Source organism: Colobus angolensis, unplaced genomic scaffold, assembly GCF_000951035.1.
Source record: "Colobus angolensis palliatus isolate OR3802 unplaced genomic scaffold, Cang.pa_1.0 Scaffold6, whole genome shotgun sequence".
In the NCBI taxonomy this organism is placed as follows: domain Eukaryota; kingdom Metazoa; phylum Chordata; class Mammalia; order Primates; family Cercopithecidae; genus Colobus; species Colobus angolensis.
In genome coordinates this window covers 6,665,790-6,683,241 of record NW_012119598.1, presented here as the reverse complement: position 1 = coordinate 6,683,241, position 17,452 = coordinate 6,665,790, and the positions used below count along the sequence as shown (strand labels likewise).

The window sequence follows — 17,452 nt, the reverse complement described above, 5'->3', positions numbered from 1 at the left end:
GGAATAATAATGGCACCTGCCTCCCGGGGAGGTCTGAAGCTGGTTTTATAGAAGCACCCCAACAAGTGAGCACACAGTGCATCCATTAATGTGACTTTCTCTCTGGTGGGTTGTATTTTTCCCTGTCATTATCTCTGGATCTCCCCCAGGTCAAGAAGAAGAGAGACTGGCCCTAGAAACTGCCCTGATGTACGGAGCTAAAAAGCCCCTCAATACAGAGGGTGTCATAAAATCGAGGTCCAAAGTTGACATGGACTTTGAAGTGGAAAATGCTGTGCTGGGAAAAGACCTCAAGCTCACCATCACCTTCCGGAACAACAGCCACAACCATTACACCGTCACAGCTTATCTCTCAGCCAACATCACCTTCTACACCGGGGTCTCGAAGGCAGAATTCAAGAAGGAGACGTTCGACGTCACGCTGGAGCCCTTGTCCTGTAAGCTAACAATGGTGTGGTTCTCTTTGAGACTTGCTGTCTGGCCCCTGTCTTGCTAGGTGTTAATGCCCATTGTAGCTTCATATCAAAGTTAAAGTTCCCCCAATATCTCAGAAGTGTGAGCCTCACAGGGAGAACTCACTTATTCTGCAAAAACCTCCACTTTTTTTTTTTTTTTTGAGATAGAATCTCGCTCGGACACCCAGGCTGAAGTGCAATGGTGTGGTCTCGGCTCACTGCAACCTTCACCTCCCGGGTTCAAGTAATTCTCGTATCTCAGCCTCCCAAGTAACTGGGATTACAGGCACATGCCACTATGCCCAGCAATTTTTTGTATTTTTGGTAGAGATGGGGTTTCACTATGTTGGCCAGGCTGATCTCAAACTACTGACCTCAAGTGATCCGCCCACCTCGGCCTGCCAAAGTGCTGGGATTACAGGTATCAGCCACCACACTCGACCCAAAAGCGTCCACTTTCATCTTCACATCTCATGCACAGAAGTGAGCATTGAAATTTTCAAAGCCTAGAGCCCCTGAGTCGTGAGAATTAAATGTAACTTCTTGCTATTCAAAGTGTGGTGCATGAGCCAGCTGCATCAGCATCTGGCTTTTTTTTTTTTTAATCCTGAATCTCATGTCCCACCCCACACCTTCTGAATCAAAAACCATGTTTTGACAAGATCCCAAGGGGACTGGAGTGTACAGGAGAGTTTGTGGAGCATGGATCTAAATGATCCATCTCAGAAACAGGCCCTCTGCTGATGCCTCTCTCCCACGTTAGTGAAGTCTTTTGGGGGCCGTCCAGAATGAATGGTGTGCTTTGCTTTCCCATTCAAAAGGCAGGAAGATCTATGCGCTGCACACAGGCCGCTTCTTAAAAATGCTGTCGCCTGTAATCCCAGCACTTTGGGAGGCCGAGGTTGGCAGATCATCTGAGGTCAGGAGTTCGAGACCAGCCTGGCCAACATGGTGAAACCCCATCTCTGCTAAAACAAAAATTAGCCAGGCACGGTGGCAGGCACCTGTAGTCTCAGCTACTCGGGAGACTGAGGCAGGAGAATTGCTTGAACCCGGGAGGCCAAGGTTGCAGTGAGCCAAGATTGTGCCACTGCACTCCAGCCTGGGTGACAGACCAAGACTCTGTATCAAAAAGAAAAAAAAAAGGAGGCTAGAGACAAATAAATGTCATCTAGGAGGGGCCTATGAAGGGGTTTTCTGCCTCTGCCATCTCTTGTGGGGCCTCTTTCTCGTCCTTGCATACACATCCTTCCAAGCATTTTCTTCACTATAAAAACAGAATATTTTAAGAAGATCAGGGTCCCCATGCTGCAGCTTACCTTGGGAATTACAATCTCAAAAAAAATCATATTTCCTAGGACGTTCATATCTGGTGGACACAATAGTTGACCACACGATGGACAACACGAGTCAATTGGAAGAAACTGGTCTCCAGGCAGAGCATGAGTTAGAGCAGGTTGCAAAGGACCTCGACACTTTGGGGCACCAAGTTCTGTTGGCCTGACGTGTGGCACTGAAAAGAAAAGTGTACAAATAACAATTTTGACAAAGCAAAAGCGAGCAAAACTAATACACTCCCCTGGGATGGCCAAGCCACAAGTCTCAATTGCTCTCAAGCTCTCTGGATTTTGTGGCTGTCACAGATCATGGTACCCTTGCTGAGATTTCAGAAAATATTCCCAGAAAAATGAGAAACTGTTTTTAAAAATCCTGATTCCAAGGAACTTACTCAAATTTGAAGGAAGCAAATCTCCCTAGCTTCAGTAATAGAACTAACAATTAAGAAATCACTATAGTGGGGCCAGGTGTGGTGGCTCATGCCTGTAATCCCAGCACTTTGGGAGGCTGAGGCAGGGGGATCACCTGAGGTCAGGAGCTCGAGACCAGCCTGGCCAGCGTGGTGAAACCTCATCTCTACTAAAAATACAAAAAGTTATCCAGGCATTGTGGCAGGTGCCTGTAATCCCAGCTACTTGGGAGGCTAAGACAGGAGAATCATCTGAACTCAGGAGGTAGAGGTTGCAGTGAACCAAGATTGTGCCACTGCACCCCAGCCTGGGGGACAGAGCGAGACTTCATCTCAAAAAAAAAAAAAGCAACAAAAGGGTTTTTTTTTTTTTTTTTTGAAACTGAAAGATTTGGCACTTTTCTTATTCCTAGGGTAGTAAAGGTAATTTTCATGGAAAAGAATAGTCAGTGTAAAGGACTGAAGAGGACAACAGTCATGGGGATTGTTTAAAACAGGCAGCCACATTTGATTTCAGAGAGTTTTGCAAATAGAGAATTCTGGATGTAAGCGACGACTGTGTAACCTACCAGCTGTGTTTCCTGAGCAAGCTACTTAAGCACTCTGAGCTCTCTCCCCTCATCTGCAAAGGGGAACAATAGCACGCACACCACAGGGTTCTTGATTCATTCCCCAAACCTTTATTTAGTGCTTGCAAGTCCGGGTTCTGTTTTATGCTGGAGACACAGCAGTGCCTATTCTTACTGAATCTGTGATCTCATGGGGAACCAAACAAACAAGTGAATCTATAGTATAGTTATACGGGTAATAGAAGTATAAAGCAGGTTAAGGAAAACAGGGAGTACTTGTGGAGGTGGTCAGAAAAAAAAAACCTCTCTAATAGGGTGACATTTAACAGAGACCTGACTGAAGGTCAGAAGAAGAAACCATATGTGCAAAGGCCCTGGGGCCAGAGCATGTCTGATGCGTTCAATGAGCAGGAAGGAGCCAGAATCAGGAACAAAGGTGGCAAGGAGGCAGTGCTGGATGCAGACCATATAAAGAATTGTAGGCCTTTTTAAGGTCTTTGGTTTTTATTTTCAGTGAGCTGAGGGCCTTTGGAGAGTTTTGAGCAGAAATGTGGCATAATCTAACTTAGGTTTTGAAAAGACCACTGGCTTCTGTGTTGAAAAGACCACTGGCTGCTGTGTTGAGAAGACACTAAAGAGGAAGTAGGGCTGAAGGTTAGAGACTGGTAGGATGTTTCTGCAGTCTCTCCACTGAGAGGTGCTGATACTAGTGATGGAAGCAGTGAGAACTAGTCTCATCCGGGCATGTGCTGAAGGTGGAGCCCGCCTGATTGGCTGATGGACTGGATATGTGGTGTTAGAGAAGGAGGGTGTGGAGGAAACCAGATGAGTGATAAATGTGAAACGTTTGGCACATGGTAGACTCTCAGTAAATGGTAACTTCCAACATGTTTACATTTGGGGAAACTGAAGCTGGAAAGATGAGTTGATGTGTTCAAGCCCCTAAACAGCAATGAGAGGCAAAGCAGATAATAGAATAGACAAATAATAGCAGTGACAGTGAGCCAGTTCAGTGTGAACTTGGCCCCAAGTGGGCCAGTTCCCTTCCTTGTGCCCCCATTACCTGGAGTCTAGCACAGATCCTTAGACAAAGAACCAAATGTCAGCCCTTTTCCCACCTCACAGGTGTCCTGTCTCGTAATCTCCTTCCCCTTCCCTCTCTAATCCAATTAAAGAACGAGCCTGTATGGGTGAGCAGAATGATATCATTCTCTCAGTCACTGACCTAGGGACAGCTGACCAAACCTCCACCTGAGTCCATGGGAACACATCTCCCACTCACTTGGCCAGCCCCAGCTTGTCCTGAATAACTTGAAGGGAACTGGGGACTCTTTGTTCCTTTGCCCTGCAGGCAGGTGGCATTAACTGTGAGCAATAAATTGTGTACTGAAATATAAATTAAATTGCAGTATATTGCAAAAAGCCACATAACTTTAGGCCTTGATCAAGCATTCTTAGATGCCCCTGTTGCAAAGAAAGTTTTCCAAGTAGAATGGGAGGCATACTTTCCAGATTGATGATTAAAGGGAATGCATGTGCTAGAATCAGCTTGGGAGATCTGAATAACTTAAACCTCTCCGTACCTTCAAAGGTGCTATCATTTCCACTTGGCTATATTTAGTTTTCTTTGCTTTTTGGAAAAGAGATGAGGCAGCTCCAGTCTGTGTCTCCCTTGGCTTTCCCCAGACACCGTAAATGATATTGGCAGCATCCCAGCCCCACCGCTCATAGCGCGAAAACCTATTCCTCCTTCTCTTGCCACGTTTAATCAACTTTATCTAGAACAATTTCTTGTGCAGTGGCAAAACACAGCACTTACATAACATACTATTTCAGAAGCACTGTTCTCTTGGGCACTGAAGCACAGCCTGGTTTCTTTAGTGCTGTGATTTAGGGAGTGTTCTACCTCAGAGAAGAGAGGGTCCTGATACTGAGATTATAAAGATAGCAAGAGCCTCTGTAAAGAAGTCATATCCCACTAGCCAAAAGAAACCCAGTGGTCAAACATAGTCCTCTAGAAATAGCCAGAGGAAGTCATTTTATTATTGTTATTACTGGAGGCAGCTAGAGGCAAAATGCAGGTTCTTCGAGGCCTTCCACCTTGCCATTTCATCCATTCTATCTAGAGACAAGACAAACTGACCATTTATGCTCATCTGAGGCTGTAACCAATAGAAGGCCAGAACCTCACTCATCTAGACTACTAATCGCAAGGCGAGCCACGGAGGAAGCAGGGTCCAGGCTTAGGTCCAAAGACAGCAATAAGAGCCAGTCATTCCAAAAGGCAGGACTTGGGGCCAAGGTCAAGGCAAGGTCATAGCTTTAAAGAGCTAAATAGAACAGCTCTGCTCCAGAAATCAAGCCAACAAAGCTAGCTCTTTAGTGCTTGCCTAAAATAGACCAATACATTCTGATAATCCACCTGCTGTATGCAGGGTTGCTTGGTTTCAGCGCCACTGACATTACGGGCTGGATACTTTGTTGTGGTACTATCCCGTGCACTGTAGGATGTTTACCAGCGTTTCTGGCCCCTATCCACCAGATTCCAGTAGTAACTCACCCTCCACCCCAGTTGTGACAATCAAAAAGGTCTCCAGACATTGCCAAATGTCCCCTGGGGGTAACATTGCCCCCTATTGACAACTGCTAGTCTACAATGACCAACCTTTCTAGTTTTTCAGGGATTGATGGGGTTCCCAGGGTGCAGGCCTTTCAATTTAAAATCCAGGTAGTCCTCAGTCCACCCTAATTCTGGCCCTAACTTACCCCTTCTGCTGTTAGAACCTCCCATCTCTCAGAGCATCTCACACTTGAATAGGCATTGTCTGGGGTCTTATTCAAATGCAGATCCTGACTTCAGTGGTGCAGTAAGCAGTCAGAGAACCTGCATCTGTAACAAGCTCCCAGGTCTGCAGACCACAGGAGGAACAGCAAAGACCTAGACTGGAAAGCCATCTCTTCCACTGGAACCCAGGCTGTCTGCAGGGCTGATTCTACAAGGATGCCCCTGATTGTTGGAGGGGCCCTTCTCAACCCTGGCTGCACATCAGAGTCAGCTGCAGAGCTTTTAAAAATACAGGTGTCTGGGTCCTCCAAGGCTCTGATTTAATTGGCCTGGAATGAGATCCAGCTTGGTAGGTCTTTAAGGTCCCCAAGTGATTGTGATATAGAGCTAAGACTGAGGACTCTTCAATCTGAAGTATTGGAAGCAGGCACAGCACTTACGCATCTGGAAAGAGACTTCCAAATAGAAGTGCTGCCCAAGGCAGAGGCCTTCCCAGCCTCTTGGTCTTCAAGGTCCAGAGCCAGTTGCTGCAGATCCAGCACAGGTGTGAGAGTTCCTCTACAGATAATAGGCATGGCTCAATGCACCCACACCTTCGATCCAGTGGGGAGTCAGGGGCCCTGCTCTCTGCTCTGGTGCATGCCTATCCACAGGCACTCCACGCTCCTGCAAACTGCTGTTCAGTACAGCAGACTAAAATGTATTACCCTCTGCACTCGAATTGTTGGCCATGAAGCTGTTTCCTTCAATAACTTCCACAGAAAGGAGAAGTCTTTGGCAAAAGCCAGAAATTGAGAATGAAAGCAGTAAAGACATTCCATTCTGTGGAGGTTCATAGAGTCTGTTCCCTGTGGCTGGGGATGGAGGAATGAGTCACCCATTCACCTGCGGGGACTGCCAGCTGTCGTCACATGCAGGCATCTGGCTCCAACCAGGTAGCAGTGAGTGCACACCTGGGCTCTGCCTATAGAGAAACTGCCCATTGCTCTCTAGAATCCTGGACAGTGGGAAATGGGAGTTAGAGAGAGAAAGGGAGCCAGAGCCACAAGATAGAACTCACCATCCTCAGCCCAGACGGTAATTGGAGGGGAGCCAGGACCACTCCCCATCCTCCAAATGTCATTCTTATTGGCTTGTCCCCAGGACCTAGAAATCTGACATCAGTGACTGGTTTCCACTGAGAGAACAATCGTTTGGCACAGAGGTCTTCTAAATCACAAACAGAGGTTTGGAGATAGTTGAATGCCTTTGGTAGAAACTGGATTCAACAGCTTCCTTTCCTTAAATAGAAGAATCATGATATCAGATTGGAGAGAAAATGTGGAGTGCTACAATGTTTATGTAGTTGACAATTTTGTCTGAGTGTGGTCCATGGCCTAGGTGAGACACTTCTTATTCAACAAGGGGATCACGTGTGGAATGGGGGCCTTGGACTTCCGCACCCCACGTGTTCCATTTTGGGATGATCCTGGCCCAAATCAAAGCCACCGTTAAAACCCCTTGATCCTTCCTTGCCACAAAAATCACATCTTTTCCATGGCATTTCTTTTACAACAGCAAAAGAACTGTTTGGAAGGTTTGACACATTTTCTCCAGTAAGACTTCAGTGAATATTAAATTTCTAACACATTCTTTACCTAAGAAGCAGGACAGTTTATCCCCAATTGACTCTTCGTTCCACTTGCCCCTCATCTTTGCTGTGTTCCTGGTGGCTTCCAGGCTAATGTGGGAAGGATGGGGAAACTTGGGGAAAAGTAAAGCAGATGCTGTCTCAAGTCTTGATGCCAGGCCCGTGTGTGTTTTCTCCTGCCAGTCAAGAAAGAGGCGGTACTGATCCAAGCCGGCGAGTACATGGGTCAGCTGCTGGAACAAGCGTCCCTGCACTTCTTTGTCACAGCTCGCATCAATGAGACCAGGGATGTTCTGGCTAAGCAGAAGTCCACCGTGCTGACCATCCCTGAGCTCATCATCAAGGTCAGTCTTAGCGTCTCATCCTGGAACAGAGAGAAAGGCACGCAGACTTACTGTTCACGTGTGCATGTGTGTGCTTGTGTGTATGTGTGTATGTGTGTGTGAATGAATGTCCTGCTCAAAACAAAACAAAACAAAAAATACCAGTGCTAGGATCCTCCTGTTCTTTGAAAGAAGTAAACTGCCCTATATATAGACACATACATATAACACTTTTCTCTCCTCTCCAGATTTAAATATATAGATGTGGTTGCAGATATAAATATAACCTGTGGGTATAAACACACTTGTGGAGGAAGATAAAGATGTGTAATGGCTACAGATACTTAGAACTTTCATTGTCTCCAGAATAAAGTGGGTCAGGCATGCTGTAAGAGGTAGATAAACTGCCTGCAACATTTTGGACCGTAATATTGTTTATGGAGGTATAATTGTGGACAGTAGATTGCACAGATCAAAATAGACAGCTTGATGATGATTTTGTGTGTGTGTGTGCCTTGCAACCACGAGCCAGATGAAGAAATGGAGGATTTCAAACACCCCCAGAAAGTTCCCTCATGCCTTTTCTAGCCAATAACCCCCTGGACCATCACCAAGATAATAACTTTTCTGACTTCTATCACTGTAGGTTTTTTTGCCTGTTTGACCAGTAGTTTTCATGGTGCCTCTCCAGTAATCACCAGAAATCTCTGCCCAAGTGGCTCAAGAGACTTGGCAGAGGAAGGCCGAGGGTGCATGAGAGTGGGAGACAAATGTGGGAGCCCACGTGCTCCTACTTCTCAGGCCCACTGCTGTAGTTTCTGGGGGTTCTGTGGTTAAATCCATAAGACACCTTCCTGCCCTTGAAGCAGGAACCCAAGCCTCTGGCAGGGACCCTGAGAAGTGACATCTCATGCAGCCCTTATCCAGGGCATAGAGCCCTTCCCTAGTCTCCAGAGAACAATCTTCTTGAAGTGATTAAGAGCAATTAGCACAGATCCTGCTAAACTACATTGCTCTAAGGTGGTAGATAAATCAAAGCTTTATAAAGTTGATCATATTTTAATGGTCCTAGAGGTGGGCAGGGTGAGGGTAGTCCTTGCTTCTCATGAATCCTTTGCTGTGAATCATTTGGAAAGCTAATGGCTGCTGTGCAGCATTCAGAATGGCAGTGTTCCTTGGGTAACTACTGGGCTCCAGACACTATTTTTAAAGCACTTTACATGGGTGCATTTTCAACCACCAACAACCCCACAAGGTAAAGAGTATTGGCATCCCTTTACAGATGAGAAAACTGAAGCACAGAGAGGTTTTATAGCTCCTCCAAGGCCATACAGCCAGCAAACGGTGGAGCTGGGCTTCCAACCCCAGCAGGCTGGCTGCAAAAGCAGGGCTGGGAACCAGCTCCTTCAACTATTCTTATGGCCTGGTTCTGTGTAATTGACACAGTGAGACACCCCAAGGCAAGGCCCACCCAAGCTCACAGGCATGTAATGCCCATCAGGGAGCAGAACACCAGGCCATTCTTTTCTACAAAGGCCTACATTGTCATGTCTCTGGTTCCTTCGCCTCTGTCATGGCCCACAGGCCCACCATGGCAATATCTGCACAGGAAGGTTAAAAAGAAAGAATGAAAATGAGGATGTGCAGGGTTGGCAGGCAAAGTCAGAAACAAATGCAAAATGGAGAGGTGGGAATTAGGGTTGCTGCGGAGATACCGTCATCCATGAGAACGTGAAGTTAATTGCTTAAGGTGCAGGATGCCCTAACCCTGAAGCTGTTCTTCACAGCTGGCTCTTCCTACAGACATGTGGCAGCCGCTGCTGCAGGCCTGTCCCAGCCGCTTGGTAGAAGCAGCTTTTGCTACCCTTGTGGGCCGTTGAGCAGGTTTCATTTATGAGCTCAACCCTGAGCCTTCCCCACCAGCAGCAAGGCCTGCATGTGTACCTAATTATGAAGTGACAGCCTGTCCCTGCAAAGGTCTCAGGAGAGAGCCTTCCCAAGCTATGAAGTGCTCAAACTACAGCAGAAAATAGAATTTAATTGCACCACTGATAATAAACTGGATGTATGAAGGAAACTGATAACTTTCATCTTTTAGACACTATTAATTTGAAGGATTATTTGTTAGTTATCTTCTGGGCTTACTTAAAGAGCAGTTTAATTCCCAAGGAGCACAATCAGAATACCTTATCCCACAAGTTAGCAGACCTGGGCATGGAGAGAGTACTTTAAACGGAGAGTTATTTTGTTTTGTGTTTCCTTCCACAAAGGAATCAGAGATGCTGCTCCTGGAGGAAACTTATTTAGAAGTAGGGACATTTGATAGGGAAGAGAGCATGAGAGAGATGGAAATTCTGGCTTCTGTCCATGCCAAGTTTGTCCAAAAAGGTGGAATGGGGCATCATCCCATAAACAGTCCTTTAACCATTAGCCCTACTAACTCCAAGGATAACCTAAATCCATGAGTAGAAGTGCTCCTGGGTAAAGCACTCACACCCTAAGGACCACCCAGGAGTCACGGAGCTGTGAGAGGGCTTGGGTGCAGAAGCTCTGGCCTGTGGACCGGGGACCTGCCTAGCCTCCCGGAGATGTGAAATGCAGAGTCACAGCAGGGGAGGGGAGGAGGAAGGGGAAGGGAGGGAGAGGAGAGAAGAACAGAGGGGAGAGGAGAGAACAGAGGAGAAAAGGAGGGAAGGAGGGGAGGAGAGGATGGAGAGGAGAAAAAGAGGAAAGAAAAGAGGAGGGCACAGGAGGGAAGAGGAGAGAACAGAAGAGAAGAGGAAGGGACAGGAGGGAAAAAGGAGGGAGAATGGAGAGGAGAAGAGAAAAAAAGGGGAGAGGAGAGTAATAAGAAAGCTTCAAGTTGAAATATTCCAAAGGAGGCCTAGAGGGAGGAGTCAGATAAATTGTATAAAACAAAACTCGCTTGTTGAGTTATTTTTCCTCCCTCCTTCCTTCCTTCTTTCCTACCTTTCCTTCTTTCCTTTCTTTCTATTTTTATTTTAGGTTTGAGGGTACATATGAAGGTTTGTTATGTAGATACACACGTGTCACAGGGGTTTGGTGTACATATTATTACATCACCCAGGCATTAAGCCCAGTACCCAGTAGTTATCTTTTCTGTTCCTCTCCCTCCTCCCACCCTCCTCACTCAAGTAGACCCCAGTGTCTGTTGTTTCCTTCTGTGTGTTCATAAGTTCTCATCATTTAGCTCCCACTTGTAAGTGAGAACATGTGGTATTACATTTTCTGTTCCTGCATTAGTTTGCTAAGAATTATAGCCTCCATGAGCTTTTTGTTTTTTTTATATGCTTGGTGGCCATGTATATGCTCATGTCCCTTGCCCACTTTTTAATGCAGTTGTTTTTTTTTCCTGTTAACATGTTCAAGTTCCTTATAGATGCTGGATATTGGCAACATCACCAATCATCAGAGAAATGCAAATCAAAGCCACCATGAGATACTATCTCATAACAGTCAGAATGGCTATAATTAAAAAGTCAAAAAATAACAGGTACTGGTGGGGTTGTGGAGAAAAAGGAACACTTATACATGGTTAGTGGGAGTGTAAACTAGTTCAATCCTTGTGGAAAACAGTGTGGCGATTCCTGAAAGGGCTAAATACAGAAATTCCATTTGACCCAGCAATCCCATTACTGGGTATATACCCAAAGGAATATAAATCATTCTATCATAAAGATACATGCACATATATGTTTATTGCAGCACTATTCACAATATCACACACATGGAATCAACCTAAATGCCCATCAATGGTAGACTGGACACAATGCAGCCACAGCTATAAGAAAGGATGAGGTCATGTCCTTTGCAGGAACACAAATGGAGCCAGAGGCCATTATCTTAGCAAATTAACACAGGAAGAGAAAACTGAATACTGCATGTTCTCGCTTATAAGTGGGAGCTAAAAGATGGGAACATATGGATATATAGAGGGAAACAACACATACAGGGTCCTGTTGGAGAATGGAGGGTGGGAGGAGGGAGAGGATCAGGAAAAATAACTAATGGGTACTAGGTTTAATATCTTTGTGACAAAATAATCTGTACAACGCTCATGACACGAATTCACCTATATAACAAACCTGCACATGCACCCTTGAACTTAAAATAAAAGGTTTTTAAACAATGAGGACTTGGAAAGAGAGCTAAATGCAGTAAAAGTACAAAACCACAATGGCTCAGAGGTCCAGAATTACATAGGACATATTTCTGTAAATTCTAAGAAAACGCTTACACCCTTTTTCAACCTCTTTGAGCCTGGATGGACACACAACTGACTGAGCCTCAAGGTTGCTGTGGGCAAATGTGCCAGGCACAGGGTGCAATTATGTGAGAGACAGAGAGGAGACCACAGCCCTTCCTGCTCAGCTCAGTCACGAGAAGGGTTGGGAGCAGCCCCTGGTGATTATGATGACAGCAGCTATGATTTATTAAGCACTACATTATTAAACACCTTTCTTCTGTGATCTTATTTAACCCCCTCTACCATCCTACAAGGAGGACATTACTATAACCCCTGTTTTTCTGGTTAGAAAACTGAGAGGACCAGAGAAGGCAGTGCCTTGTAGCACAGTGGTCAGAACATGGGCTCTGGAACCAAACTATCTGAGTTTAAAGCTTGTTTTCTGAACATCACAACTGTGTTTGATGGACAGATCATTTCACCTCTCTTGGCTTCTGCGTTCTCATCTGTAAGTCAAAAGCAATGGTAACTCTCCTTCTGGGGTCTTTGTATGTTATGAGTCAATGGATGCCTGAGTCACAGTGCATACCTATATACGTTGGTTGCTGCTATTATTGCCATTATTGCTGTTTATTAGTAACTGGCCCGTGATCATGTGCCTACTGAGGGAAGGAGAGACACTTCCGGCCCAGGTCTTCCTGACTCGGAAGTCTGTGCTGGCAGCTGTTGGGCTACAGTGGAACTATCACACAAAGCAGAGGCGGTCATTGACTTTGCAGAGAGTTTTGTATTCAAGGGAGGAGAGATCACCCACACTTGAGTGGTGTGGGACATCAAGAATTAAGACTGTAGAAAGATGAATGGTCCCCAGTGAACGGATAACGTTCAACCAGTAGAGGTGGTTGGAGAGACCCCTTCAGATGCTAGGAAGAAAATGTTAGCAAGGGCTAGAAGGGAGGTGGAGCAGTGAGAAGCGTGCCTTGGCTGGGGTGGAGGCTGGGAGCAGGGATGAGTAAGGGTAACCTGAGAAAGATAGTTTAGGGCTCTGTTGAGGTGAGTCTACAATTTTGGATGAAAGCTTTATCATCAACTCTGTGAACAAAGAGGCTTCAGGGGAGTTGCTAGAGTAGGAATGTAACATGATCGTCAACTCCGCTCTCCCACAAGTCGGAGCCACTTTTTCTTACTCCCTTCTCTTCAAAGCCTTTGCCCAAAGCCTTGTCTTCTCCGGGAAGTACCCAACTCAGCCTTGGAACTGGAGTTTCCTAAAAGCTATGTTCCAGCTGTTCTTACCTAATTCCCCTTTAGAGCAAATCTAGGCCAATCTGGAACAATATTGGCCTCACATGTCTGAATCCAAGTCACTGTCAACCAAAGCAGGTCTGTGGCTTCCTGTTTGTGCATCCCAGTGGGCCCAGTTGTGGATTTCACTGGTCCCTGTGGTGATAAAGACGGAGACTGGGCTCAATTGTGCTCCCAGTCAGCCATTCCCAGCACCCACCATATGTGAGTCAGAATGTGTGATCCTCACATGGAAACAGGCAGAGAGAGACAGTCATTAAACTTTAATGAGCACACGTCTCTTTCCCCATGCTATCAAAATATTTTGACGAGAAAAGAAAATTTCATTACAATCAGACATAGAATTTTTCTCTGCCTTCCCATGTGTTGCTTGTTCTCTCGCTTTCTCTCTCTCTCTCTCTGTCTCTGTCACACACACACAACACACACACATACACACACACACATCCTCTCTCTCTGAACTTCAGTATCCCCTTTGCAAAATGAATACACTATGATTATACTGCTCCTCCTGTTAAGTACAGGCACATATAAAACACAGCCTTGGGGGGATTCACATCTGTAGCAACGTTTGTGAGAATGCATGGCCCGTGTCTGAACCTAGTAGCTGTTGGTAAATGTTCTCTTTCTCCTCCGTAGTCCCATCAATGCCTGGGGGTTGCTTAGAGCAGTGTGTGGGCCACTGGACTGAAGTGGGCCAGTGGCCTGAATGTGGCCCTCACCTAGTGGCATGGAATCTCTTGAATCTCTGGTCACCAGGTGTTGAGTGTATGCAGCATTCCCTGTGGAATGGGGCCTTCCCCATGCAGGAAGGCCCGCCTTGGAGATCCTGATGTAAGGCCTGGGGGAGAGAGGAGATGCTCACATGTTCCTTCAATGATCTCTACTCAGTACCTGCCATTCTAAAGCAGCTCAGGAGCCAGCACTTCTGTGGTATTCTCACGTGGAAAAAGTCCTGCAGCCTTTGCAGGATGTCAGCAAGCACTGATAGAACTAATTTTCTCATATGAACTAGGAACAATTTTGCTAGGAGAAAACATAACCATTTTTTATGCATGTGATTTTTAAAGTTACAAGCATAAGCAAACAGGTGCCTCCAAATTTTTCAAAAAAAAAACTTTTAAAATTAGGACAATTGACTGCATTTGCTCTCTACTTATTTTGTCCATTAGCTGAATGACTTTCCAGTTTTTATTTCTTTATTTAGTCACTCTTGCATTCATCCATTCTTCATATAGTTATTTGCTGCCCACTCTGTAAATAAACTGTAGCAAATGCCTAGAGCTTTCAAAACCATTATCAGAGAGGCCGGGCACAGTGGCTCACACCTGTAATCCCAGCACTTTGGGAGGCCAAGGTAGGTGGATCCCTTGAGGTCAGGAGTTTGAGACGAACCTGGCCAACAAGGTTAAATCCTGTTTCTACTGAAAATACAAAAATTAGCCAGGCTGTGGTGGTGCGTGCCTGTAATCCCAGCTAATCAGGAAGTTGAGGCAGGAGAATCACTTGAATCCAGGAAACAGAGGCTGCTGTTGAGCCAAGATCCTGCCATTGCACTCCAGCCTGGGTGACAGAGCAAGACTCAAAAAACAAAACAAAACAAAAACAAAACATTACCAGAGAAAAATTCAACAGTGAGAACATTTTCTTTCTTTCTTTCTTTCTTTTTTTTCTTAGAGTCTTGCTCTGTTGCCCAGTCTGGAGTGCAGTGGTGCGATCTCGGCTCACTGCAACCTCATCTCCTGGGTTCAAGCAATTCTCCTACCTCAGCCTCCCGAATAGCTGGGATTACAGGCGCCCACCACCACGCCCAACTAAGTTTTGCATTTTTAGTAGAGACAGGGTTTCACCATGTTGGCCAGGCTGGTCTCGAACTCCTGACCTCAGGTGATCCACCTGCCTTGGCCTCCCAAAGTGCCAGATTACAGGCGTGAGCCTTCACGCCCAGCCAACAGTGAGAACATTTTTGTTGTGTTTTTCTGAAATGGGGTAAGATTGCTACCACTTTCTTTCAGCACTGGCTTACCTGGAACAGCTCCAGGAGTGCAGTTGCTCTGTTTTAACCTGAGCTAACCAGCACTTACACAGAGCCTGGGGTGCTCGTCTTGTAAGGACAGTGTACACGGGGCCTGTGAAAGAGGCTTAACCCACAGAAATTGACTTCAACAAGCAGAATGTCTACATGACCAACACTGTTTGGTGGGGCATTGTATAGATAACACAAGACCCATGGGAAGTATCACTATTGACCCCAGAGAGGAGGCAGGGACCTTCCTCTGGGCGGCTTCCCAGGCCAACACTTACTCCTTTGCAAATTGTGCCCATCTGGGGGTGGGAAGGAGAAAGTGAGGGGACCCAGTGCAGCCCACTCGCCAACCATCAAGCCCTGCAGCCTGGCATGAAGCCATGCACCCCCCCAAAAAGGGGGGTCCCTTTCCACTTTGCACAGTTGCACCTTGGCTCCAGCCCCATGTCCAGATCTCTTCCAACTTCGGACACTAGCTTGTTTTTCCTTAACAACCATCCTAATGTTGTGTTCTAACCGGAGCTTTTCATGAGATGCCCACAATTTTTACCGAGGTTAACAGTAGAATCCTCTTCAGGCTCCTACGACTTACACCCCAGAAACCGGGATGGAGCAAGGAAGGGTGGGTGGCTGTGGTGGTTGCTGGTCCCACTCCTCCCACATCCCATTCATACAACTTTATCCTAGAGGACACATTAAAATTGGAGAAACCACTTGAGATGTAATGTGTGCCCCAAACAAAGTACATGACAGCGACTGGCTACAGTGTGAGATTTAGCTATAGTTTCATTTCATTCCGTAAATATCACAAACTTTTCATCAAGGCAGAAAATGGTAACAAAGGCTATGTGTTCTCATTATTCCTGAACTCTGACCATTTTCCCCTCCGTGCCCACAACTGAGCACATTCTCTCTCCAACCTCCTGTGCTCTCTGTGGCTCCATCACACTCTCGTCACCAAGACTCACCCCTGCCCACACCACACCCTTCATGGGGAGGCCGGAGATGGGAACTGGGAGGTGGGCTTCTTCACCTCTCTCCTTTGTGGTTCTCTTCTCTAGTCTCTGAGAAACCGAATCCATGTCATTCCCCATAGAAAACCCTATAGGTGAGGAGGTTCTCATGGCCACCCTGGCAACATGTTCTCCCTTTAAACCTCTTATTTCATTAATGCTAGTATATGTCAGATGCTCTGTTGTATGATATTACATTGAGTCATCCCACTAACTGCATAAGAAGCTGAGGCCCAGAGAGGTCAAGCGACTTGTCCAAGCACTCAAAGTGGCAGCCCCTGGTCTTCAGCCCCTGCATCCAGCTTGCTCTCCCTTCAGCTTGGCCTGGAATAGCACCACTGTGTGCATCCCAGTCACCTCAGTTATGTCCGTGACACTGTTTCAGGTTATTTATGGAGAAAAATCAGAGGTATCTACCTGTGAGCTGTGAGGGACTCTGAGCAAGGAAAGTCTGCTTACCACAGGGTATCCCAGGAGGGGACACCTTTAGCCCTGATCCCATAGCTGACTCCATCCCCTCGTGGCTGCTTTCACAGAGGATTGTGGCCATGGAACCAAACTGTGGGTGTCCTTAGCCAGGATAGACGAGCCTAGACCACGTCTATGAGTCCTGCTTGTCAAAGGTGTTCTTTTCCACCTCTCTCTTCAGGACAGCTACAGAACAGTGCACATTTTAGGATGAAAATGAGGAGACACTGGTAACTGCGGTATCTAAAACATAATTTGCTCTGTGCATTTCATGTTTGCTATTTTTTTAATCTTAAAAAGAGACACACATGAGAATAACCAATCTCACATTCCAGTCATGTAATCCCAGTATGTCTGGGCTACTGATTCTCTTTTTAAAAGTGGCATCTCTGTCATTTTTAAAATAGAAAATCCTAGATAGTGATTCCTATTATCATCAAGTAATATATATCAGGCCTGAAGGCTACCTTGTCACATTTTACTCTGGCATAGAAATCTAATTCCTTCTCTATAAAGTCAAAAAGAGAGAGGTGAGTTATAGATGTTTTCTAATTTAGTTCAGGGTCCACTTATAATCCTCATCCTCAACTGATGATTTAGTGATAACTTAAAAGGTGATGCTGCAAATGATTCTTTGGTGGATTTCAGAAAATAAAGAAGCTATTCCAGCAAAAAAAAAAAAAAAGTTTCTATTTTTACCTCTCTTCTGTCAGGGATCACAGTATATGTAGTTTTAAAGATGAATGTTTTAGAGTCAGAAAGACCTGGATTTATATCCAAGTTCTGCCAGATTCCTAACTCTGTAAGCTTTTTATTTATCTTCTAAATTTCAATTTCACATCAACAGAATGGTATTAATAATCATGTCTACCCCCAAGACCATAGGGCTGTAGAGAAGATTAAATAAGGTGGTGTAAGTAAAATGAT

General features: G+C 45.7%; 1 protein-coding gene across 3 annotated transcripts in view; it reads left to right on the top strand.

Moving 5' to 3' along the window:
- The window catches only part of F13A1 (coagulation factor XIII, A1 polypeptide), a 161,199-nt gene that overhangs the window by 130,585 nt on the left and 13,162 nt on the right, over nucleotides 1–17,452 (top strand). For all 3 annotated transcript variants that reach the window (XM_011962645.1, XM_011962644.1, XM_011962646.1), the window contains 2 exons: nucleotides 150–437; nucleotides 7,370–7,530. In XM_011962645.1, the coding sequence (XP_011818035.1) occupies nucleotides 150–437; nucleotides 7,370–7,530 (449 nt within the window). The remainder of the gene's footprint in view (nucleotides 1–149; nucleotides 438–7,369; nucleotides 7,531–17,452) is intronic.